The sequence below is a fragment of the Cyphellophora attinorum genome (genome assembly GCF_001299255.1).
Source record: "Cyphellophora attinorum strain CBS 131958 chromosome Unknown Contig1, whole genome shotgun sequence".
NCBI lineage: Eukaryota > Fungi > Ascomycota > Eurotiomycetes > Chaetothyriales > Cyphellophoraceae > Cyphellophora > Cyphellophora attinorum.
The window spans coordinates 643,379-667,708 of record NW_017253229.1 but is presented as its reverse complement, the minus strand read 5'-3'; the positions used below and the strand labels follow the sequence as shown (position 1 = coordinate 667,708).

At 53.6% G+C, this 24,330-nt stretch overlaps 9 protein-coding genes across 9 annotated transcripts; 3 read left to right on the top strand and 6 right to left on the bottom strand.

Annotated features, from left to right (window-relative positions):
• Positions 1-583: 583 nt before the first annotated feature.
• On the top strand, positions 584-1,021 carry AB675_478 (uncharacterized protein; the record flags this gene model as incomplete). The annotated part of the gene is made up of 1 exon (XM_018144953.1): positions 584-1,021. The coding sequence occupies one exon, from the start codon at positions 584-586 to the stop codon at positions 1,019-1,021; it is 438 nt and encodes a 145-aa protein (XP_018005641.1).
• An 856-nt stretch (positions 1,022-1,877) lies between these two features.
• AB675_477 (uncharacterized protein) lies at positions 1,878-2,862 on the bottom strand (the record flags this gene model as incomplete). Its single annotated transcript, XM_018144942.1, has 2 exons — positions 1,878-2,726; positions 2,764-2,862. 2 exons carry the CDS (start codon positions 2,860-2,862, stop codon positions 1,878-1,880), a joined length of 948 nt encoding a protein of 315 aa, XP_018005908.1.
• Positions 2,863-3,112: 250 nt separating this feature from the next.
• On the top strand, positions 3,113-4,360 carry AB675_476 (Serine/threonine-protein kinase KIN28; the record flags this gene model as incomplete). Its single annotated transcript, XM_018144931.1, has 1 exon — positions 3,113-4,360. One exon carries the CDS (start codon positions 3,113-3,115, stop codon positions 4,358-4,360), a length of 1,248 nt encoding a protein of 415 aa, XP_018005456.1.
• Positions 4,361-5,332: 972 nt separating this feature from the next.
• Positions 5,333-7,610, bottom strand: AB675_475 (uncharacterized protein; the record flags this gene model as incomplete). Its single annotated transcript, XM_018144920.1, has 2 exons — positions 5,333-6,999; positions 7,055-7,610. The coding sequence occupies 2 exons, from the start codon at positions 7,608-7,610 to the stop codon at positions 5,333-5,335; spliced, it is 2,223 nt and encodes a 740-aa protein (XP_018005622.1).
• A 1,998-nt stretch (positions 7,611-9,608) lies between these two features.
• AB675_474 (putative isochorismatase family protein) lies at positions 9,609-10,304 on the bottom strand (the record flags this gene model as incomplete). The annotated part of the gene is made up of 1 exon (XM_018144910.1): positions 9,609-10,304. One exon carries the CDS (start codon positions 10,302-10,304, stop codon positions 9,609-9,611), a length of 696 nt encoding a protein of 231 aa, XP_018005917.1.
• Positions 10,305-11,251: 947 nt separating this feature from the next.
• On the bottom strand, positions 11,252-12,959 carry AB675_473 (putative MFS-type transporter; the record flags this gene model as incomplete). The annotated part of the gene is made up of 2 exons (XM_018144899.1): positions 11,252-12,736; positions 12,783-12,959. 2 exons carry the CDS (start codon positions 12,957-12,959, stop codon positions 11,252-11,254), a joined length of 1,662 nt encoding a protein of 553 aa, XP_018005442.1.
• Positions 12,960-13,511: 552 nt separating this feature from the next.
• AB675_472 (uncharacterized protein) lies at positions 13,512-13,883 on the bottom strand (the record flags this gene model as incomplete). Its single annotated transcript, XM_018144888.1, has 1 exon — positions 13,512-13,883. One exon carries the CDS (start codon positions 13,881-13,883, stop codon positions 13,512-13,514), a length of 372 nt encoding a protein of 123 aa, XP_018005728.1.
• Positions 13,884-16,657: 2,774 nt separating this feature from the next.
• On the bottom strand, positions 16,658-18,428 carry AB675_470 (uncharacterized protein; the record flags this gene model as incomplete). The annotated part of the gene is made up of 2 exons (XM_018144869.1): positions 16,658-18,223; positions 18,372-18,428. The coding sequence occupies 2 exons, from the start codon at positions 18,426-18,428 to the stop codon at positions 16,658-16,660; spliced, it is 1,623 nt and encodes a 540-aa protein (XP_018005544.1).
• Positions 18,429-19,927: 1,499 nt separating this feature from the next.
• Positions 19,928-23,044, top strand: AB675_469 (Calcium-transporting ATPase sarcoplasmic/endoplasmic reticulum type; the record flags this gene model as incomplete). The annotated part of the gene is made up of 2 exons (XM_018144857.1): positions 19,928-20,045; positions 20,097-23,044. 2 exons carry the CDS (start codon positions 19,928-19,930, stop codon positions 23,042-23,044), a joined length of 3,066 nt encoding a protein of 1,021 aa, XP_018005587.1.
• Positions 23,045-24,330: the final 1,286 nt, after the last annotated feature.

Genomic DNA, 24,330 nt, shown 5'->3' with positions numbered 1-24,330 from the left:
CCGTGTCGGCAGCGTTTCCTGTCGCAGTATTTCATTGAAAAGGGAGAGAAAGAGGAAAGAGAAATGTCTGACACGCAGGTGACTCAACCCGCCATTGAGATCGCTGGGAAAGCCTTATAAAAGTGCCTCGAAGATTCGGTCTGATCGCCAAATATGACCCGCCAGACCCATGACCGCTGAACAACAAGGCCCAGGAGGTGTTGGAGGTTGATTAATGCGTTCGTAATCTGTTTTTTTGTTAAAAACATGAAGTGTAAAGAGAAGAACAGGAGCGTCTGGGAGGTTCGGAGAAGATTTATTTCGGGGAAGGTGAACGAGGCTGCAGAGTAGCCTTGCGGGGTTTTGCTGATCGACGGGAACGGGAATTTACGATGGTACTTTTGTGGTTTGGGTGTTGAAATTGACACGACCAAGGACAACGGGGACTGTTGCAGGTTGGCCAGGTGGACGTGTGCATGCCTCATGGACTCATCCAGTCCTGCAATCGTAACACCATCGTCCTGTCTGCGGTAGCGAAACCAGTAACCCGAACGACACTGACAGGTCAACCGGCCCGTTGGCAAAGGCCACGACTACCACCACCATGAAGATCCTCACGACCAACTTCCTGACCTGCGCCGTCAAGGCATGCAAGACCTCTCCGGCCTCTTTCCCACTCAACCCGCAAGGTGTTACACTCTCGTCCACGCCTGTCGATTTCAGCCCGGAATTTATCCTCAATATCCTGCCCCGCGTTCACTACGATGCGCTGGTGCTTATCACGGATAGTCTGAGTCTGGGCGCGCTGTTGCCAGCAAGGGAGGTTTTTGAGGGTTTGGTCGAGCGCTTGACGACGAGTGATGATACTGGTGAGGGAGAGTCAGGTGGGCAAGAGAACGAGGAAGAGATACTGAAGAAGTTGCACAGGTTGTTGCTGGAGACGAATATCATGGACGGGAAGCTGGTTTGTGGGAACTGTGGGTTCGAGTATCCGGTCAAGGAGGGTGTTGGGAATTTTCTGCTGCCGAGCCATCTGGTGTGAAGGAGTCGAGCTCGATGAAACTCGACTTCTCAACGTTGATGCGTCCAGCGGAAGCCAACATCACTTGCCCGGTTTACACAGATCGACCCATGCTGACAGCACTCTTATCGACACATTCACGAAGACCGGAGCGGACCTTACGTACATAGTACGGACACTGGCGAGTACCGAGTCTCAAAGCCGCAATCTGGGCAGGACTTCAGCTCGGCCGCAGAGCATGTTGTCGTAAGGATTCAGTGGGTTCGTGCAACGATAGCAGCATTCTGCAGTCCCGCCGTGGGGCTCAACGCTACAGCAAAGTAGCTGCCCACTGGGGAACATTCCTCCGGGTCCCAATGCTGAATTATAGGCAGCAGCAGCAGCAAGCCGCAATTTCTGTGGTGAACAAGAAGTGTGCGGGCGTTTTGGAAACGAAAGGTCAAGTCCTGAGAACTCGAGGAAGGCGGCAAGCGGATCCATTTGTACTATGCGGAAGGAGAGCCCGAGCGATGCAGATTTAGGACGGTTGCCACACACTTATATTGCTTGTCAACCGATTGTTCCTTGATTGTCCACAGCGAAGACTCTGTACTTGGCATCTTTCAGCCTTACCATGGCAAGCCTGAGGCCCATCGACCGATGACAACGGACTTCCATTCGACATTGATATGGACAGTGCACTGATCCAGAAACCCTATAATACACTGTTTGACACCTTTTCACACGGATGCCCGGACCCAATTCATGGCCTTTTCCCAACAAGTCTCCATTCCGCTGAAACGACGACACGGTCCGATCCAAATAGACCCCTTCCGCGCTACATGCCATTCAAGATTGTACTCGGTGCGAGCGAGTGTCCAGGTCTTTAGAGTACCGCCTACCGATTTGTCTTCTTTCTCTCAGCCACGCGCATCTTGAACAGTGTCTCTGCTCTCCTCCTCTCACCGCCAAACTTCTTCACGCCGCGCTTGTCCTCCCACATCCCCTCTGTTAGCGTGACCGTCACAGCCGCCCCATTCGTGCCCGCTAATGGCTTCGTGTAGCGTCCTGTGATGATGTGTCCTTCTTTAAGCTTGAATCCAGCAGGCTTCCTGAGATCTGTTGGTTTCTGTCCTTCGCCTAAAACGTATGTCGCTGCGCCTGCCGGGACGTTGAGGATCAGACGTGTCAATCCAGGTGTCTTTGTCGTCGAGGCTGCAATTCTGGGCGGAGAAGTCGCTGAGTCTGCACCGGGCTTCGGCTCGACCGCTGGTCTCGGTATCTCCGGCACTTCACAGACCCTCAACTCTGCCACCCCGTCCTTGACATGCGTGAAATCGCCGCCAATGCCCCATTCATTCCGCTGGAACTTTTCTCGCCATCGTAAGAAGTATTTTCGTGCTCGTGCCTGTTCGAGGCCTTTCGCTTTGAGCTGTGAGGAAGTAAGGGTGAACATCTCGTCCCATGAAGCGAACTTAGAGGCGTGCTGTGACATTTCTCGGCCGATGAGCTTGAGGAAGGTGAGTACATCGGGCACCCATGGTGTTGGTGCAGGTATTATGCCTTTCGTGGACGGCGGTGCATCGAACTGAAACTTGCGTGGAACGACAGGCGAGGGGTCGATACTTTGATAGCGGATGGAGGTTCGGCTGAGGCATGATGCGCAGACAAAGGGATTTCGAGAGGAAATGGCTCGCCGGGGAATGAGGCTGCCATCCTCTAGGGTGGTCGAGCCGACCGCGAGCGGCTATGCAGCAGGGAAGCAGAAGCAGGCTCGCAGGTACCACCACGCTGCTGAAATTGACTCCTTGCGCTTGATTGCTGTGTGCTTCGAATTGTGTACGTGAAGCTTGACACAACTCGAAGTCTCGCAAATTGGCCATAATGAAATTGTTAGGGTTAGGGCCGAAGAAGGCAACCCTGGCGAGCCTGAAGGGGTCACGCCTCACGTAGTGTCGATTCTCATCTATTCACTGACGGGGTCGCGGATGTCACACTCTGAGTTTGGCCACGGTGCGTCTGTATCCTTGTCGGCGCCAGGTCTTACTCACCGGAGCACTATGGCGGCAGTGACAGCGCCACGGTGAAGGCTGGCCCAAGCTCGAGTGAAGTGGTCCAGGCGCCTCGTACATCATGGAGCCCAGAAGCGCGGTCTCGCCGCTCATGCCGCGGTCCCCATCCAATTTGAACATTGGATCACCTTCTCGGACATCGACACTGGCCATGCGTAAGTCAATGGCTAAGACCATCACAGAGCCGCCCTCAAAACGGCGGAAATTGGATGTTGATCTGGCCGAGCAGCGTAACGAAGCCATCGGCAACAAATATGTGAAAGGCAAATTCTTAGGCTCTGGCACATATGCCACAGTCTACGAAGGTCATCTGCGATCCGACCCCAAGTTCCTGGTCGCCATCAAGAAGTTCAAGTTCATCACTGGCGACGGCGACATGGACCTTGGTCTCAACGTCGACACCATCCGAGAAATCAAATACCTCCAGGAGCTCTCAGGCCATCCCTCACTCATCCAGATGTACGACATATTCAGCACCAAAGACCAGAACGTCAGCATGGTTCTAGAGCACTGTCCGAACGGCAACCTCGAGGAGTTCTACCGCTCCGCTATTCCCTACACCAACGCAGACATCAAAGCCTGGATGGCCATGCTCTGCCGTGGCATCTACTTCTGCCACTCTCACTTTGTCCTCCACCGGGACATAAAACTCAACAACATTCTCATCGCCAACGACGGCTCCATACGTATTGCTGACTTCGGCCTCGCCCGCTCCTTCGCCGAGCCTGGCACGCGCATGACCCCCAATGTCATCACGCTGTGGTACCGCCCGCTCGAACTCCTGTTCGGCGCCCACCACTACTCCGGCGCCGTCGACATGTGGTCGATAGGTTGCGTGTTCGCCGAGCTCATCGGCCGCAAACCCTTCATGATTGCTGAAGTTGATGAGAAAGATTTGGACACGTCAGCCGGTACCCTCGGCCAAATCGAAGCCATATGCAAACGTATCGGCACTCCCAACGAAGACAACTGGCCAGGAGTGAGCAAACTGAAAGATTGGTTTGAACCAAAAACCCAACAGCCCTTGCGCGACAAGTCACACTTCATGAAGATGCTCCCCACCGCCGGCTCCAGCGCTGTAGATTTCCTCATGGCGTTGATGCCGCTGAATCCGCTCAAGCGAGCCACTGCGAAGCAGGCGTTACAGCACAGCTACTTCACCTCGGAGCCGAGACCTACCGAGACGCACAAACTGCCAAGGAAGGGCGGTGGTGGGATCGAGGCAATGGCGGCGTCGGAGGTGCAGAAGCCAGGGCAGGTCGGCGGGGAGGATAAGTATAAGGGTGTGGCGAGGAAACTGTTCAATTAGAAGAGGGCATACTCCTGGAGCTCATATTTGGAAGCGACAAATAATAACCCTGGGGCTCCTCGATTCGACGTCCTGGGAAGGGTGGACTCCCAGAATCCTCAGCGTCATTGACCAAGAACAATGTGTTCTTGAGGTATGAGTGGCACAGAAGTACAGTGATAATGCTTCGCACGTGAGCAGTGTGGTCGACATGGTCTACGAAACGTTCTGCAGACATCTTAAAGTCCAGCCTCAATCAAAAGCCAGACATCTTTCAGACCGTTCATTACGCTGTGCTGTCACTCCTATTCATGCAGCCAACATTACGCATTTCGTCAACACCTCATAAGTCTTCCGCCTTGCCAATTGCGGGCCCTCACTTGCCCTGTCCGCAGCTTCTTCCGTCGTCCCATCGTCCACTCAATCCAGGGAAGTCTCTGCTTCCGACCAGCGCTCGGTCTTCCGTTCCTGCCCTTTACGATGCAAATCGTCTGCCCGAGGCAGCAAAAGCCATTGGGAAGGTCCGAATCTTTGGTCCGTACACTCATTGGTAAGTGAGAGGCTTATTGTGCCGTTGTCTAGGTTTGCTCGGGAGTTTTGAAGTCAGATGACTCTCTAAATTTGACCAATCTTCTGCTCAAGACCTTGGCTGTGGTCTTGTGTCGAGCATATTGAGTCGTATGTCTGAAGGTAGTGGCAGAGACTTCCTAGCGGTTTTCATCAGCTGCCATGGAGCTCATCGCTGTGATGATCGGATCGATTGTCATCTTGGATTGTTTAGCGTGATTTATACCGGTGCTGCGCATTTGGCCATGATCTCCGTTGGTCTCTGCGGGGGTTCGTCCCTTTCTTGTGTCTCGCGATCGTCTGTCGGGCTGCTGGGGTGCAGTGCACAGCTCCTCTGCGTGGCATCTCATCGTTTGGCAACGCGGCGGATGATTCCTAACCGCTCCCTGTTCAGTCAAACGTTTCGTCTTTCTGCGTCAAAGCGCTCTAAACCAGCGTGATCCCATAAGTATAATCACTCGCGAACCAATACCCATTAGTATGATCCAACCTTTCCTCAAAGTTCCCCATGTCTGGATCGCCCTTCATCACGGCCCTGAACTTGTCCCAATTCGTCTGGTCATACCTACTGATTTCAAACTGCCCTATCCTCCTGAACTCTCCTCTTTTGATATTCGAGCACAGCAGCAGTCCCTCCACGCGATCCATCACGTCGACTACCGGGAGTAGGTAGATCTGCAAGTGCTCGATCATACCTACGCCTGCGCTTGGATCGGATAGCTTGGGCAGGTCTTCGTCGAACCATGCGGATTCAAGCTCGAGCGTTGCCTGCTTACACTGGATCTCACAGGGCGTCTGGCCCCAGTAGTCGCGCGTTCGAGGCAGAAGGCCACGAGCCATGAAGCCACGGACTTTCAAGCGAGCGGACTCGCACTGTCCGAAGACATCGTTTGCTTTGTGCGCCAGCTCGGTCGATATGATCTCGAGGCAGGTCTCTTTCGACGCCGCAACGGGGCCTTGGGCTGGGTTCTCCGGATAGACGATGTCGCCCTCGATACTTGCCCATGACCACGTCGGTGCGCGGTACTTCACGGGGCGTTTGCCCTTGTCTGTCCTCCAGAGTAATGCGGCTGGGAGTTGTGGTCTCCACAGGCCGCAGATGTAGTCTGCTTCTCGAAGGCGGTTGCGCACCATGTACTGGCGAGCAAGGCTGGCTACCGCGAGCAGCTTGTCGGAGGTGTAGCTCATGCGGCCACGTGAGTAGAGCTTGACGAGTTGGTGCCAGTTGCCGTGGCGTTGGTGGTGTGTGCGCTTGTTGAAGAACTCGACCCCGTCTTGGCCGGCGGGAGCAGACATTGTTGCTGGTAGACCTTTCGGAAATACTTCGCTGCAGCACATTTGCTGGCACTCCCACATAAGTTCCGTCCGAGTGAAGTGTAATGTCCTTTTGGCGAGGCAGCGTTCTGGAAAGCACCAGGCTCGTTTGCCTAGTGGTGACGTATCGACTAGGTCGTGCCACACCGTCGACCGTAAGATCTTGTACATGCCATTGGCAACGCCCACACCGTTGACATCCACAACGCAAGGTTGCAGGGCCTTGACGTTACGTGGGTAGATCAGGCCGCCTGTATCATCGCGAGACGAGGTAGCAGCGATATTGAGCGAGGCCGAGGAGTAGATCTTATCCATTTGCGAGATCTCCTTCAGAACAGCTTGCTCGTTGTCGTGCATGATGCAAAGCGCATCTATCCAAAGATAGCGATAGCCAAGCTTGTCTGCCACCATCGCGGCTTCCGCGAATGTTTTGGGCAGAGATGAAGCCGCGACTCCTTGACGCAGAGCCTTCAACGTACCCTTGTGTAATCGAATGGCTTTCGACCTGCCCCAAACATGGCTTAGCGTCACATACTCGGTGAACTCGTCCAGGAACATGGCATCGACGAGCTTGATACCCTGTGCGCCTTTCGGACCTTTGACAGACACGTCGAGTAGATGAGTAGGCTTCCAGATGGGACCGGCGCCTTCGGTGACGGAGCATTTCATGTGGTTGAACATGCACTCGTCGATCCACTTGCGTGCGATGTCGAATGATTCGGTTGAGCCGGTATGGATGGACTCGAGACCTATCCGGCGAACACCAGGCTCTACTGCATCTACTTGTGCGTCAGCTGCTGCATCAACAAAGCTCGAGACATATCATGGACTCACACTTGGGGTTCATCAGAATCAGCTCCACTAAGATCGGCATCTGCTCACGTCTTGCCCTACCACTCTCACTGCTGCCACTGGTGTCACTGAGCGTCTTGAAGTCCATACTGGTTCCAGGCGAAGTCATGTTCATTCTTGTCTTCCGCTTCTCCGAAGTGCTCATGCCTTCGAACACCTCATCGTCAGATCGCTGGGTCCTCAGATACCTAAACCTTATCCTCGCTTGGTCCCTTGCAATCGGGCTGACGGCTGCAAAGCCCCAGCTCTCCACTTTGTTGTCCCTCAGGAGCCGTGCTTGGAATGATTTGAATGACTCTGGATCTATCGACTGTGAGACCGTCAAGCATAGATGGCAACCCCTCGATGCCGATGTGAAGAGTGCCTCTAGGCCGTAGTGATGCACTTCTCCATACTCATTCCGTGGTGCTAAGCCATCAAAGAGGGCTTTGCAGACCAGACATAACGATGACTGTTCCAAACCGATACCTCCTGTGGCGGAGGTTGTGACTGATGATGAGGATGGCGTTGTTGATGGTGCCGAATTCGGTGTATTCATCATGCTAATTGCATGCTGTGTAGTATTCGTGTTCAGAGCAGGCAGCCCGCTCAAAGGGGTAGGCTGCTGGAGAATTGTCGTTGTGGCCATAGGGCTGATATGATGATGTACTTGTCTCGTATGTAGTCACAAGTACCTCCTTCGTTCTGTCTCGGCTCCAGATCCAGACCAGATCCCAACTTGTCCTACATTAACTCCTCAGGATTGCTTCAGGTGGTTACTCGAGTGTTCTGTTCGCTGTCGACGTTCCCTTAACCTTCAGCGATTGTACGCGCTGAAGCTACACATTGTCGGTAAATCAAGCAGCACGTGGGTCAGGAATCCAGATAAAGTCCCTTGTGGCGTCTTCCGCGTCGCTGTCGTCACCACCTCCGATGATGTCTCACTGTCGACGAGTGACCTTCAAGAAGAAGTCATCGTCCACGACAACAACATTCCATCCTCTCGACATCCAAAGAGATCTCAAAGAGACTCTAGCCCCCTTGTCAAACCTTAAAGAATGATATCGGGGAAAGGAGAAAAGACCGGCATTGCACGCTAAAAACAGCACTGAACTCGAGCCGAAAAAACGCCCCAAGCACAACCCGGGCAAGCAGAAGCCAAGCAAACTTCAGGAGAATAAAATCCAACGAATCGCCCGAAAGCAATCAAACCAGATGAAGTCTAGCCCGTAAACCGCAGGATCAGCAGCGGAGCCTTGTAATTTGCATCAGCTGGGCAATCTCGCAGATTGCTGTGATGATTGTGCTGCGCCGCCACGAGGATCAAACATCATAAGGCTTCTGTTATGACAATGAGGGTTTCTCATTTGCCACGCGGGACTTTCGTGGGCAGCTTGGGGCCAAAGCAGGTCGACAATACCAGTCAACGTGTAAGGTCAACGGCAGACTGCAGTTCATCCAGGGCTTGAAACACGTGCGGAAAGGCTGATCGTGCCGTTGAATTCCTTCAATGTCCTTTGAGCACGAGCTGTGTAGCCCGACTGCCACGCTTGTTGCGACCCGTGAACTCTCGCTGAGAAGGAGTTCGAACAAGCTGCTGGGCTGCCGGTTGCGTCCGTGCTTCCTGGTACAATCGCATTGTGATCGGTTGGAATCTGAACAGCTCGGAGAACTCCAGCTCGCCCCATCAAGTAGCGGCAGACGCTATCTTGGCATGGCAATGACCTCGTCCTCTCATTGCTGGATGGAAGAGAGGAAGGTGATGTTGAGAGTGAGACGACTACTTATACCTCTTCAATGCGGTCCAGCGCGGAGCGATCAGGCATGCGCTCGGCCAGGAGTTATTCACTGTCCTTAGCAGGACTCAGACTTTGGCTGCTGCACTGCCTGACATCTCGAGGTGAATGGGCATATCGACAGTGGGACATCGAAATGAATCACAGGTTAGATGAACTTGAAGTCCGTGCGAGGTCGTTCAGGTGATTTGTTGCTTCTTATGAACAGCAGCGCATGGGTTGTGCTCGTTATGGCGCTTCTTAAAGCCGTGACAGCAATGGCCACTGTCCTTAGTATGATGACGGAAGTTGAGATGCATTCATAGCTCGGTTGCATGTTGGCATGGTGGCGGACCGACAGTCAGCGGGTGCTCCGGAGTCCAATTCTTCATGGCTCTTGTTCCCGAGTTTTGAAAGCCAAGTACGATGCAAACCTCCCTAGGTGAGTCAACAGTGAGTACTTCTATTCCTGGGTATGTACGATGCAGTCTCTCAGGAACAACCCCGTCCATTCAGGACTTGACGCCCTGTGCACCTTGATCTAACTTGAGCGAGTCGGCTCCATCATCGCCATCAATTCAAAGCGCATTCTCACGCAAACAATCTGAGCCTTTCCGTGGCTTACAACATCGCCTTCACTCCGGACCGTAGCCTTCGTTGACGGTGGACTACTTGACTCGCCCGTCTCTGTCTCGACAAGCGTCATCTATCGAACATCCCTTCCCGATCAGTCCAGCGACACTCGTCCTCACAACGCCGAGCCAGCCTCCCCGTACCAAGTGTCAAGCGAGCATCACCTTCTTCACCTCCTCACCAAGCGTAACCTCACAGAACTCCCCTCTCAGACTCTCCACATTGACCTTGTGCACCACCTCCGCGTCGAAGCTCCCGTGATTGTCAAAACAAGCCGAACAGTCATCCACGATCCAAACCCCGTCTCTCGTGGTCTTGCTTTCCCCGCCGGCGTCGACACAGACCTCCAGGTCCGCAGCCGCACGCACGGTAGTGCTCACGCAATGGTCGGTGGCGATGCCGCAAATCAGGAGCTGCTGGGTGCCTGCTTCGCGAATCTTCGCTTCTAGCTCTGTTCCGACGAGCGCGCTGGTTGCTGTTTTGGCGATTACGGCCTCGTCGCCCTCAGGCGCGGCACAGGGCATGATCTTCGCACTGGCTTTGCCAGGGTACAAAGGTGATTCCGAACGGGAGGAGCGATGGTAGACGTGAATGACCGTGATCGAGGTCGAGGGCGATCTAGCGTTGAATGCTCGGACGGCGGCGAGTAGAGCGGAGATGTTGGTTTCAAAGGCTGGGTTGGAGCGCTCACGGCCGTAGTAAGGCGTGTCGTGTGTGTTGAGACCGATCTGAATGTCGACTAGAAGAAGGGCTGTTTTTGTAGTGGAGGCGGGGAGGAGGGGAAATGCTCGCTGGTAGAAGGGTGAAGATGCTGTCGTCGCTGCTGCTGCTGGTTCTTGCGGCATATTTGGAAGCTGACGGTGTCTAGGGAAAGGTCTTCCAACCCGACTCTGTTTGTTGGACAATTGATTTCAAGGTTGGTCGTCCCAAGACTTGGTCCGATTGCTGGTTATTTGAGTCAAAAATACCCACAGCAATTGAGCCACTGTATTCACGTGCGTATACATACTCATGACACTCTTCGATCAAAGTGCCAATACTGCTGCTTACATCTTATACCACGATAATGCCGCTGTGAATTGTTTACCTTCCTGATTGTATCCAGGTTCGAAGCGACGACTAGCTTTGCCGAATACGCAGACATTTGTATTCTCCTGCGGGACAAGGGCGTCCCAGCGGAGAAACGCGTGCCATGACCTGAATGTCTGCTTCCGCAGATTCCATTGTTGAGCAGGACTCGATAGCGCGGGGAGAAGGCGCAAACGACGTCATTAAGTAGTCGCCATTGTCGGAGGGTGTCGAGAAGTAGCAAAGTCGGAGAATGCGATCTGTTCTGAAGTGGTGGGAGGGGAAGTTGCGATGCATGACTTATGCAAGGCCGGATGACTAGAAGCTTTATCTGGAGCCGGATGACGGTCCCCTCAATGTAGAGCCAGTTGACCGATGAAGCCACCTTTGCATGTCCCGACGAACCTTTCTGGTTCTACCCGCGGGTGATGATCAGTCATTTGACAAGCCTGTATACTACAGAGGAGCTACGGGAAGCTATCGAAAGCATCACACGATTCCTGGACGAACACTACGACAACCAGATACACAGATGAATCGCGTTGTCTACCAGCATTCGGTATGTGCACGATGGATCGAGCCATGAAAGGCTATGCATAGCTCCAAAGCGTGACAGGGAGCACTGAGCAGGAGCGAAAACGCGAGATCAGGTGGTGTCTGCCGTCAAAATCGTCACATTACTATTCTGTATACCGTCCAGCACTCGTGTCCGCTGCGTCCTGCCTCACTTCAACCTTGCCATCTTCACTATGTCATGCTTATGGAAATATGCCCTGTTCCGCTTCCCAAACACATACATCGGCACACTTAACAAACATATCGCAACTTCAATGCTCCCGAACGCAATGAAAATTTCATTGATCCCACTCTTGAACACCCAGCTGTAGGCAAAATACGCCAGCACAAAGCTGAAAATGTTCTTGAATATGATCAGATTCGTGAACGCCTCGACCGCGATGTCCCTGTGCGCATCCACAAGGTACTGTGCCGACGCGATAGCACCCATAACCATACTCATGATGATGAATGCTAGAAAGACATCCGGGACAAGCCAGCCATAGCGCTTGACGTTCGCAGCCGTGATGCCGAAGCCGTAGAGGCCGATGGCGGAGAAGATAAGGGTGGGGATGACAAGAAAGATGCGAAATTCGGGCTCGTAGACGCCCTTGTTGATGCGGATCATGAAATTCGTGACGAGCTCGCTGTAGGCGCCAGCGAGGATGAGGCCGAGGATGCTGCCGATGAAGGCGGCGGTGTACAAGTATCCAGCCTCGCGCTCGCTGAAGAAGAGTGGTGGACCGAGGAAGACAAGACTGAGGATAACGCCGACCATGACTGTCCAGCCAATGATGACGCCTTGGATGAGGCAGGCCCAGGCGATGGCAGGGTGAAGGAAGAGTGGGAAGGGACGGAAGAAGAGGAGGAAGAACTTCTCGTCGGTTTTCCGTCCGTTGAAGGGAAGCATGCGTTGTACCAGGGATGCGCGGGGTCGCTGCGTGGGCTCGGTGATAGTCATCTGGTGGATGCGTTTCTCTGCTTCGCTCTCTTGGCTAGATCGCTTGCTGGGAGAGACTATGCCGGAAGAGTTCTCGGACATCAAGTCCAGGTCGAGATGTCCAGGTCGGCGATATGCTGTCTCCGGGACGAAGAAGAGAAGCAGGAAGAAGCCTGCCGCCATGAAGATCGCCATGAGGTAGAAGGTCCACTGCCAGCCGAGATGGCGGTTGTATGAGATCATGCCTACAAAGACTGGTGTCAGGAAGGCGCCGCCGAAGAGGCAGGTGTTTGTGACTGCCATCCTGACACCTCTCTCGTGAACATAGTACAAGTCGCCCACGCAGGCGTTGACCAGGGCTTCGAAAGGAGCAAGCGCTACACCCTGGAAGACTCGGGCCCAGAGCAATGAGGCGTAGTTGTAGTCCTTGTGCGTAGAGCCGCCCCAGGCCGATGAAGCGACCATGAGCAGCGAACCGAGGAGGAAGAGGTGACGCTTGCCCCATATCCGCGCCGATGGTACGCAGATCACGCCTCCGACACAGACTCCTGCGAGGTGGTATGCGGTCAAGAGTGCTGCATCCTGGAAGGTCACTTGAAACAGGATCGCCAGAGTCGTCGAGTTGGCGGCAAGCAGAGGCGAGGCGACTGTTGCGATCACAGACACGAAGCAAAGGATGCCCAAGATGGCGTCGCGCTGCCAGAGTGGCCAGTTCTGGTGCATCTTAGTCTCGAGAGTCTCACTACTTGGTGCGACCTACCAGAGGATCATTTGGGTCGCCTGTAGGCTGTGGAATCAAGACTTTCTTTCCATCTTCTGTCCTCTTGAGGTGCCGTCCCGACTCGAGCAGTTCAGCATTCCTCTGCGCTTCCTCGTAGACATTGACCGTGCCCGGCACGTATTCCATGTGCTTTGGTTCAAGTATGCCCCAGGCCATGGTGATCTTCGTCGTGAAGGTGATGCGAGGTCATACACAAGTCCCTCGACGCATGAGTAGCGCCGTAGCGCAAGAAAACAGGACGCAAGAACACAGGACGCCCACAGCGACAGCGACGGCGAGTGCTGCGATTGTTCGAGAGTCGTGCCGCGCGGTCGGGCAGTCGATGCCAGTGGCGGGCTGAACACCTGCATTTTAAGTGGAGCAACCGTCCCACTGCCGGCCATCGCCAAACCGAAGCGACCTCGACATGTCAAGAACTCGACTGCAGCTACGAATATGTGTATTGAAGCTCAAGCATTGACGTGATTGATAGAATGATGCATGGCTAATCGGACTTTTGATGTTTGCTAAAGCTGAATGTCCCATACAGTCCACGCTGTAAGCCATTGGACGCCTGCGCTGACATCTAGCTTGACGCGGAAGCTATCGATACGTCGACCGTGTCACGAGAAATGCTATGCCAAAGTACCGTCTCGACCAGCTCCTCCGGGCGCTTTGACGCTCGCCGAACCGAGAAAACTGAGATGGGTTCAGGATCCTCCCCTACACTCACTTGCCTTTACTGGTGCCATAATTCATGCCAGTAAACGCTTCTCCCGGCTTGCCCTTCTCACTTCCATGCCGCCTCTGCTCGTCACCAGCTCCCTCGAAATCCATACCCTTAGGTCTCGCCGTTGCACTATTCTCCTTCATCACATCGTCTTTCTGACCCAAGGTCGTGCCGCCGTAAGCCTTGGTGTGGGTCGAGGTAGCTCCGCCTTTCTGATACGCTCCCTCGATGTTGGCCACGCCAGGCGTCTTGAGTGGGTTGGCAGAAGGCGTGCCGACCGGCTTGGGCGGACGTGTGCCCATGTAGGTTGCCACGCCGATGGCACCAACCACTCCGACAAAGATTTTGGGGAAGTGCTCGCGGAGAGCCATTTTGTGAGATGGCGGTAGCGACTGAAGGTTCTTCGAGTTTGGAGTCACTTGGGACGAGGGAGGAAGAAGTGCTCAAGGCCGCTGATTGCGGTTCTCAGTTGGCTTCGTAGACAAGGACTGATTGTTTGTAACCTGAGTCGAGAGGCTCGGAGAGACTCTGTGGATTTGAAAGGCTTCAATGGAGTGTTCAATGGAGTGTTCAATGGTTGAGGAAGTGAATAGTGGTAGACTCTGTGTAGTTGTTAGGACGTAGGCTGCTCGAGTTTTAAGCAAAGTCCTAGAATGCAGTGGGTGTTAGTAGTAGCATGAGAAGAATGGAAAACGAAGCCGCTCTGATATCATCTTGCAGAGAACTCAGACCAACCAGCAGGAGCATGTCAGGCACCCGGGGCAGGAAGGCACCTACGGCCCAGATGAGTTATGGTTGACATCACGACGACATCGTTTGGGAAGAGCCAAAAATGTGATGAAAAAGAGTTCGGAGCGGGAGTGCCGGAAAAGAGTTCCGAAGATTGAGTTGAACGTTAGAGAAGTTAGAAGCGAGCATTTCTACTCAGTGCAAAGCACGCGACTCTGCAGTCTTCGGCTTTACATCCAAGGCATCTCCTGAGGCACAGTCGGGGCCTTTGGAACGAGCAAAGCACAGCAGACAAATGAGTGAACCGGTATTGATTGATGGTCGCTTGCTAAACTCCATTCCTCGTTGACCAAAAAGCCTAGGCTGTGTGGTATCATCGTAGTAGGAGAAATTTGAAAAAGTTCCTTCATCTGGCTTGTTGCTTAAGCCAAAGTGTGAAGGACAAGGACAAGGTATCTATTCCACCGTCTCGCACGCTCGCATGGTATCTACTGGCCCTTCGCTAGATCCTGCCCGAAAAGAGGTCTCTGACAGACTGGCGCCGAATTTGTAGTCGTCCCGTTCGTGTTGGGCCAAGTCTGCACCTCGACAGTGGCACCGATCATCAGGTCGAGGCATAGACGTGGCTTCGTTGGGTCTAGGAAGCAGGAGCAGCGGGAGCATCGGTCTTGGTCTCAGCGGCACCCTCAGCAGCTGCAGGAGCCTCAGCAGTCTTCTCCTCCTTAGGGGCTTCACCAGAAGCACCAGCAGCCTCAGCATCGCCAGTGTCGGACGACGTCCAGAGGGTGAGGTTGTCTCTGAGGAGCTGCATGATCAGTGTGCTGTCGCGGTATGACTCTTCGGACAGAGAATCGAGCTCTGCGATGGCATCATCGAAAGCTTGCTTGGCCAGATGGCACGCACGGTCGGGTGAGTTGAGAATCTCGTAGTAGAAGACGGAGAAGTTGAGGGCCAAGCCAAGACGGATGGGGTGGGTAGGGGTGAGCTCGGTCTGAGCAACATCGGTGGCGTTCTATAGAATGGTGAGCATTCACGTGCGGCATTTTCGGGGTCAGATTTACCTTGTAAGCCTCATGCGCGGCAGTAGCGGCAGTCTTGCGCTTCTCACCAGAGGCGAACTCGGCAAGGTAGCGGTGGTAGTCACCCTTCCTGTAGTCTCGTCAGAGCATGACTCGAATGAAGATATTGTTGGCATACATCTTGTGGTAGAAGACCTTGGACTCGCCGGACTCGGCCTTGGGGATCAGGGCTTGGTCGAGAACGTCGAGGACATCCTGACAGACTTTCTCGAGTTCGGTCTCGATCTTCTGGCGGTAATCGCGGATGGTTCCGACGTGCTTGTCAGAGCCCTTTGACTCCTCCTTCTGCTCGATCGAGGAGATGATACGCCAGCTGGCACGACGAGTGCCAACAACGTTCTTGTAGGCGACGGACAGCAAATTACGCTCGTCGACGGTCAGTTCACCACCGATCTGCATGTCTTATTAGCAGTCGCACATGGGTGTGAGGAATAGGCTTCAGGGCGTACGTTGGCAACTTCTTTCATGTAGTTGACCATCTCATCGTAGCGTTCGGCCTGCTCGCAGAGCCGGGCGAGGAAAGTTTTGCTGACATTGCTGTTAGTACCGATCGCATCGCTTGCGGTCGAGCTGTTACCTTTCGCGCTGTAGAAGGTAGAATGTTAGCGATTCGTCCTTATCACATGGTCTCATGCTGCGGTCAACAGCCCACCCGGGAAAACCCCTCAATCGCAGAACGAGAATCAACTTACGTCGGAAGACATTGTGAAGAGGTTGTAAGATTGGGCGATGACAGGACGAGAATAGCGATCGTAAAGAATAAACAGTCGATGGAAGAGATTCGGGGTGTGTTGGCAGCAGGCTGATGGTCGAGGAGGAGACACACAGCGACCTGAGACACTGGCCGCCAAGGTTCTACTAAGCCTGGCAAAGTCGGGCACGCTACGGGTGAGTGTAAACACTATATACGCAGTTTCAGTGTGATTGCAGTGCTGGGTGTTTCAGATTATTCAAGTTTCTGATTGATCCTCTGTTTGCATGAAGGAAGACTTGGTCATTCACTGCGTATATGTCACCGCCTAATTGCCCCTACAGTATGTTTGATCTTGCAGTGTGTTTGATCTTGCAAGATCTCAGTCCTGATCTCAGTGCATACGTTATTGTCTGTTTGTCCATGAAAGTGAGCCCAGCAGTGAAGTTTGCTGCGCCCCCAAACTCGACGCCGGCTGAACCATCCGGATATTCAGGCAGCACTGGTCCGAAAGACTCGAGCTTTTCTCAAGACTGCACGTGACATCTGTAGAGGACTCCCCAGCTGCGCTAGCATACGCAATGCTGTTCAAAACGAGATTCCACATATAATTCTGTGAAGCCGCGGCGAAACGACCACCACCCGCTCACTCCTCCCCATCGGAACCCTCATAGCCATCACTTGTGCTCTCCTGTGCCGATGTAGGTGCCACGACGACACTTCCCCAGGTCGGTGTTGTCGATAAGCTCCCTACGATACTGACGAGCGGCGCGCTACCATACGGCCAGGGCACAGCAGTAACCAGATGCGCGCGCCGGCACTGCGCTTCTATCCACTCTAATTGACCCGCACGCAGCTTGATTGGCGGAAGCAACGACGCGCCGTGTCCTACTGGCGGCCGACTGAAGTCCATCAGTGTGCAGAGCGGGGTGAGGATCAACCAGGCTCCCTTGAAAATAGCGTTTCTGATGTGGTCCGTGGCTGTTGGAGTTGTTGGCTGACCTGCAGCGTCGACATACGCTGTCTGAAAGGCTAGCCAGGGAGGTACGATAGGGTAGTGAAGCGATGTATTTTCCGTGTGGTAGGTCATCCGATTGCCCAGATGAAAGGGCACGCTGGCGCAAATCTCATCGACAATTACCTGGATCTCGGTTGTGATGCTCGGAGCCTGCGAGGCGGGCCCCAGCTGACTGAGTAGCCGAAGTGCTGTCAAGCTCAGAACGCGCCAAAAATTCATCATCTGAGCTACCGTGTGCGTGCTGTACACGTCACAGAGACCCTCGTATATGCCGGCTGCAGTGATCGTTGGGTGCAGCTGATGCTGGTCGATGGCGCATGCCTCCCATGATCGCGGAATCGACTGGCGCCATGCTCGTAGTTGTGCAATGATTTCGACACAGCGTTGATGGTAAGTGCCGCCATACTTGGAGTCGCCGAAGCCATACTCCCTGATATCCGCGCTTAGATTGGCCATGTCTGCTATGACTGAGTCCAGTCTCGATATCGGCCACCGGTGAGCGTCGAAGAGCATTTCGTGAAAGTCAGCAACGCGCCTACCAGTCTGGAAATGTAACATGACATGCTTTGTCCTGAGCGCACTGAACAGCCGCTGTGATGACTCGCTTGTCGGATCAGGTAGACCACGTGCACTCACGACCGCCATCGCGGCTCTCTGATGGATCTCCGCATTGCTGTTTAGTTTCACATAGCGGCGAACCAGACCTTCATAGAAGTCCAGCATGAAGATCGCGGCCAGAATTTCGTCACTGCGAGCGAGTACAGGATTCAAGATGGCATTCCTTGTGGTGGAAACTGCCTTCGCCCAGTGTCTCTGAGCAGCCACCGTGTGTGGTCTCCATGTCCGCTTGAATTCGAGACAGACTGTAGCCACAGCTAAGGTGGCATGCCGTAGTGGCGAGTCCGGAGGAGACGAAGCGTAGAGAGGAAAACAAGACTCGACGAAAAGGTGTGTGTGTACTTCGCGTGGGGGGCTCAAGCAGTTGGTGAAGAAGTAGGATAGCGATTCAAAGTCGCTGTCCACGCTTTGCTGTTGGAAGCTAGGGTATATACTTCCATAGTCCCAGTAATCGACCAGAAAGCGATCTGCTTTATCGTTGAGAGTCAGACCGCGACTCGCGTCGTCGTTGAACGTGATTCCGCGACTTTCATCGTCGTTGAAATTCAAAACAGCGATTTCCCATTCTCGATGTTTCTGGTTCCCAGTGCGTTGCGTTAGGTCATTTCGATAGTGACAAGGATGCTGCACGTTCCGTTTCGAGCAACCGCCGCAGATTGGTCGTCGTTCATCGCACGACTCAATTTCAGTATGTATTCTGACATTTGACGGGCAGCTTACTCACCTTCACACGTCTCTTGCGGCAGAGTTGACAGCCCTTGCTCGGTCCAAAGTAAACCATTGTCTCTGTCGTATTACCCTCGCAACATTTACACGCTTCACAATCCACCACATCCTTGACTGCTCGTCTCGCTTATGCTGAAGTACGAAGTGACCTGTTGAGCGTGTCGGCCACCTTTTTCTCGGAGTACCCTACCGACAATCAGGTGTTCGAATCAAGTAGATATGCTGAACCATCTTGTAGCAGCTGGAGTCTAAAACCCGAGCCAAGAAACCTAGATCGAGGGTTTCTTGGGGTTTGTAGCTGTCAATTCCTGTCAAAGATGCATTGAACCGCCATGCTGCAGGGCCTTTTGCTCGGAACCAGCGTCCGAGCCGTCCTTAAGCGCCTACCGCAGTATGATCCATCAAGCTACCGAGAAATGTGGCGCTATACATATATGAGAGTGTGTCCGTGGTGCCTGGAGACATGTTAGCATCAAGCGATGTGACCACTCACCACTTCTGGTGCAGCTCTGTCGAGTTCTGTCACGCAGAATGCGGTTTTGCCACTCATGCAAGTCCATCCTCACTGTTATGGGAACGCTCAAGGACTCAGAATCTGTCTCTGTGTACCGTTCTGCCGACCTCCGTCGCATCTCAATTGTTTGTGTGGCAATTGCTTCCGCACATTAATGGCTCTAGACCGGCGAATCGAGCTGCGCGGAAAGCAAGCTCATACTCCGCTGCTTGACGGAGTAGCCCGCGAACAGTGCGTGGGAACGCCGTCGTGGTGTGTGGACTGTGATTGAAGCCGAACCCTGCCGACATGTCACGAATCCTGATGCAGCGCTGCTCATTAGTCCATTATGTGGTGAGCCTGGACGATACCTGGAGCCCTCTCTTCGCTCAGATCATTCCAGCCTTACCTATCGTTGCTTGAGCCGGCGTATTGGGTAAAGAGTGACCCTGGCAGTCTGGCAGTCTGGCTGGCAAACGAACAGCATATCGGCTTGCCTCTGCTAAGTCGCTATTCGAACCAGTCTATCTGAACGTAGGTGGCTGTCAGCGTTGAAGTGCGCTGCAAAGTCGTCTGGCTATCATGTTCATGCTGCCAGGCAGCGATGAGCCAGTTGCACTGCCAGTGCTGGCTATAGTCATGATCACTGTGTAGTGGAAGATGCCAAGTAGTCGCTAAGAGAACAGCAGGAAGACCAGTCCATAAATAGGAGATAGACTCTTCACTCTTGCATCAGATATCGTGTCAGTCTGGCCAAACTCGATGAAAGTTTCCAGATCTCTGCGGTACCTGAATGCACCGGTGACGACGCTTCTCGAATCGGAGACCGCCAAGGGCGGCGTCGGTCAAAAAAAGTAGAGGACACGTCGTTCACCTTCAGGTGGAAGGATCTAGCGGAAAGTGTCCCTCACCTTTTCTCATATTTCTCGAAACGTCGGCTTTGGCATCATAAGACGACGCCGCGCATGGCCTCCTGCTCCCACATTCCTGTCAATTCTCCTTGTCCATTTCCTTGTACTTGAACGTGCTTCTCCACGCTCCTTGCGCCAAGGGCTGCAAACATGGACCAATCCTACGTCCAAGAGCCTAAAGAGGTGCTCAAGCACTTTGATATCGCAGAAGAGAAGGGCTTGACTGCACCGAGAGTTGAGGAGAACCGCAGGCGGTACGGCAGCAATTGTGAGTAGAAGTGTCATGCCAGCAGGGCAACCTTGCTAACGGGTGCCTCAGCGATACCCGAAGAGCCCCCTACGCCTCTATGGCAACTAGTCCTCGAGCAATTCAAGGATCAACTAGTCATAATCCTCCTCGGCTCCGCCGCCATTTCGTTTGTCCTTGCGCTCTTCGAAGACTCTGACGACTGGACCGCATTCGTCGATCCTGTGGTCATCCTCACGATCCTTATCCTGAATGCGGTGGTGGGGGTCACCCAAGAAAGCAGTGCTGAGAAAGCTATCGCCGCTTTGCAGGAGTATTCGGCCAACAAGGCCAAGGTTGTGAGAGATGGCCGAGTTGCAGAGATCAAGGCCGATGATCTTGTGCCGGGCGATATTGTCAAAGTAGCGATTGGGGATCGCATACCAGCAGACTGCCGGCTACTCTCCATCCAGAGCAATGCCTTCTCTGTGGACCAGGCCATCCTGACCGGCGAAAGCGAATCGGTTGAAAAAGACTGCCGAGCGATCCAAGATGCACAAGCTGTAAAGCAAGACCAGACTAACATGCTCTTCTCTGGTACTACGGTAGTGGTCGGTAACGCAACGGCTGTGGTAGTCCTCACTGGAAGCAAGACTGCCATCGGAGACATCCACGAGAGCATCACAGCTCAGATCTCAGAGCCTACGCCGCTGAAGGAGAAGCTCGATGACTTCGGCGACACACTTGCCAAGGTTATTACTGGTATTTGCATTTTAGTATGGTTGATCAACATTCAGCATTTCAACGATCCATCTCACGGCGGCAGCTGGACGAAGGGTGCTATCTACTATCTCAAGATTGCCGTCTCTCTCGGTGTTGCTGCTATTCCCGAAGGTCTGGCAGTGGTTATCACAACTTGTTTGGCTCTGGGTACGCGAAGGATGGCCGCGAAGAACGCAATTGTTCGAAGTCTGCCTTCAGTCGAGACTCTGGGCAGCTGCAGCGTCATCTGCTCAGACAAGACTGGCACGTTGACCACAAACCAGATGAGCGTCCAAAAGGTTGTCCATCTAAACGAGGCTGGCACCGACTTCGATGAGTTGCAGGTCGAGGGCACGACTTTCAGTCCAGATGGGAAGTTGTCTCGAAATGGCAAGGAGATTGAAAATATTGCCGTGTCTTCAGCCACCATCAGGCAGATGGCCGAGGTTCTTGCATTGTGCAATGAAGCACGGCTGGCATATGATCCAAAGTCCAAGCTCTTCTCAAACGTAGGAGAGCCAACTGAGGGCGCTCTTCGTGTTCTGGTTGAGAAGATAGGCACGGCTGACGAAGCTATCAACAAGCGCCGCGATCAATTGCTTTCTGACGCCCGTGTACACTATGCTAGCCAGTGGTACGAAGAACAGATTCCGGTGCAAGCGACATATGAATTCTCGCGTGATCGCAAGAGCATGTCGGTCCTTGTTGGGAGTGGTACCCCGAGATTGTTGGCCAAGGGTGCTCCGGAATCCATCATTGAGCGTTGTACTCATACTCTTGTTGGGTCAAATGGCAAAAAAGTGGCGATGACGAAGAAGCACCAAGCCCTGCTTCAACAAGAAATCGACCTATATGCTCGACGAGGCCTCAGAGTTATTGGACTCGCTCGCGTTGATGATATTGGCGACAATCCTTTGTTGAAGACGGCGAAGAGCACCCAAGACTACGCAAAACTGGAGCAAAACATGACATTCATCGGGCTTGTCGGCATGATCGATCCTCCACGTCCTGAAGTCGCCGAGGCTATCCGCAAGTGCAAGAATGCTGGCATCCGTGTCATCGTCATTACTGGCGACAATCAACTCACAGCTGAGACGATTTGTCGTCAGATTGGCGTCTTTGGACAGGACGAGGATCTGACTGGCAAATCCTACACTGGCCGTCAATTTGATGATTTGACCGAGGCGCAGAAGTTGCAAGCCGCAAAGAGCGCTTCGTTGTTCTCCCGTGTCGAGCCATCCCACAAGTCCAAGCTCGTCGACCTACTCCAAGACTCCAACGAAGTCGTGGCCATGACTGGCGATGGCGTCAACGACGCTCCTGCCCTCAAGAAAGCTGACATTGGTGTCGCAATGGGTACTGGCACAGACGTGGCCAAATTGGCCGCCGACATGGTTCTTGCAGACGACAACTTCGCGACGATTGAACTGGCAGTAGAAGAGGGCCGGACGATCTACTCGAACACGCAGCAATTCATCCGCTACCTTATCTCGTCGAACATCGGTGAGGTCGTGTCCATCTTCCTAACGGCAGCGCTTGGCTTGCCGGAGGCACTCGTGCCAGTGCAATTGCTTTGGGTCAACCTGGTCACGGATGGTCTGCCAGCCACAGCTCTTTCGTTCAACCCCGCCGATCACGATGTGATGAGAAGAGCCCCACGGAAGCGCGACGAGCCTTTGGTCGGAGGCTGGCTCTTTATCCGATACCTCATCGTGGGTACCTACGTTGGTGCTGCCACAGTGTTTGGCTACGTCTGGTGGTTCATGTTCTACAACGAAGGACCTCAACTCAGCTTCGGTCAGTTGCGTAATTTCCACCGTTGCGGACCGACGAATCCACTATTCAAGGACGTTGAGTGCTCCATGTTCGCAACAGCAGCGTATGAGAACCGAGCGGCTTCGACAATGTCGTTGAGCATCCTGGTCGTCATCGAGATGTTCAATGCCATGAATGCTCTGTCATCATCAGAGTCATTGTTGACCATGCCGCTGTGGAAGAACATGAAGCTGATCTACGCCATTTGTCTGTCAATGGCGCTCCATTTTCTTATTTTGTATCAGCCATTCCTTCAAGGGATCTTCAACATCGATCCACTGAACAAGGCGGAATGGTTTGCTGTCGTCTGGATCAGCTTCCCTGTCATCCTCATCGATGAGGCACTGAAAGCTGTCGAGCGAGCGTTCTTCATGAGACCTGCAGCGCCTGCTCATTCACAAGACGTCTATGGCCACAGCAGAGGCAATGGTCACCATGCAAATGGAAAGGTCAAGGCCAACTAGAGAGATATCACATAGATGGTTCGTCTGATGCATTTACGAGAGCATGAGAAGCGGCATTTGGATAGATTCCTGTACCAGTAGCATAGATAGAAAAGTACCAAGCGACGTTCGATATCATTGCATCCCAGCTTGTGTCCTTTCTTCTTTGAACGCTCCTGCCGTCGACGATGCCAGTGACACTAGACTCTCATGTTATCGCGGCAGTTGCGCCTACAGCGGGAGCAGCGAGATCCGCCGCAATACAACCTTGCGTTCTCGTAACAGAACTTTGATGCATGCGGAATTTTTACAACGGCGAGGATACCCACCCTATAGTTCAGCGTGGCTTGCAGCTGGCGGTGCCGACTCCCGCGAAGCTGCAGGATGATATCAACGTCCAACGGTCTAGAAGCTCGAAGAGACCGCCATGGCGCATCCAAAGTAAAGAAGTGGCCTGGGAGGCTTGGTAATCACTGCGAGCGCCTGTGTCGTCGAGACCATGTCGTCGTGCTTTCAAGCAGCACGATGAAGGCAGCTAGGTGAAATTTCGCGTGCAAGATGGGGGATCTGCATCCGCGGACGATCCATTCCTCGTGGCAGGAGCGACCCCCCTACACAGTCACCGCGTGGGAAACGATCAACCACCAACGTGAGCACGTTTTCCGGATACTTAGAACCGCGTGCACACAAACTGCAAACCCTCTTTCCGTCGGCTTGCTGCACGATGAATGACAGGCTGTTTGCTGCGCTGACTCGACTTGGGAATCTGTGCGACAGTCAGATCTTCGGCTGCCGTGCTTCAACCTACAACGGGCCCCGGCCCCCGTGTCCCCCACTGTAGGCACAGTCCATTCATTGCCGGCGAAGCAGAGAACTGCATGCTTGCTGGGATGGCCGATGCATAAATCTTACATCGTGTTGCAGAATGGCTTCTTGTGCATTTGCCAATGCGAGGCAGACATGCAGCTAGTCCACCCGCCTCGGTGTCAGTGGCCAAAGCTCCGACTGTGGAGGGTATGATCTACGAGATCAGATCCACAGACCGCGTTCCAGAACAAACGCCATCCGATCTTAGACAGGGGAGGGTCTTGGAAAGGAAGCAGGGGTAGACTTGTGAGCACGAACAAGCAAGCTAGAGAACGGCGGTCATGTCGATAATCGCGCCTGCTGTCGTGGAAGACACAGCAGGTACTATCAGGCGGGCTTGATCGTGCTTGACCACAGATAGTTGCAGGGCCGTAGCAGGAGCGATCGTGCTAGATGAAGTCTTCTGGCCGGAGTGTGAGTAATACTACACCGAAGACTTC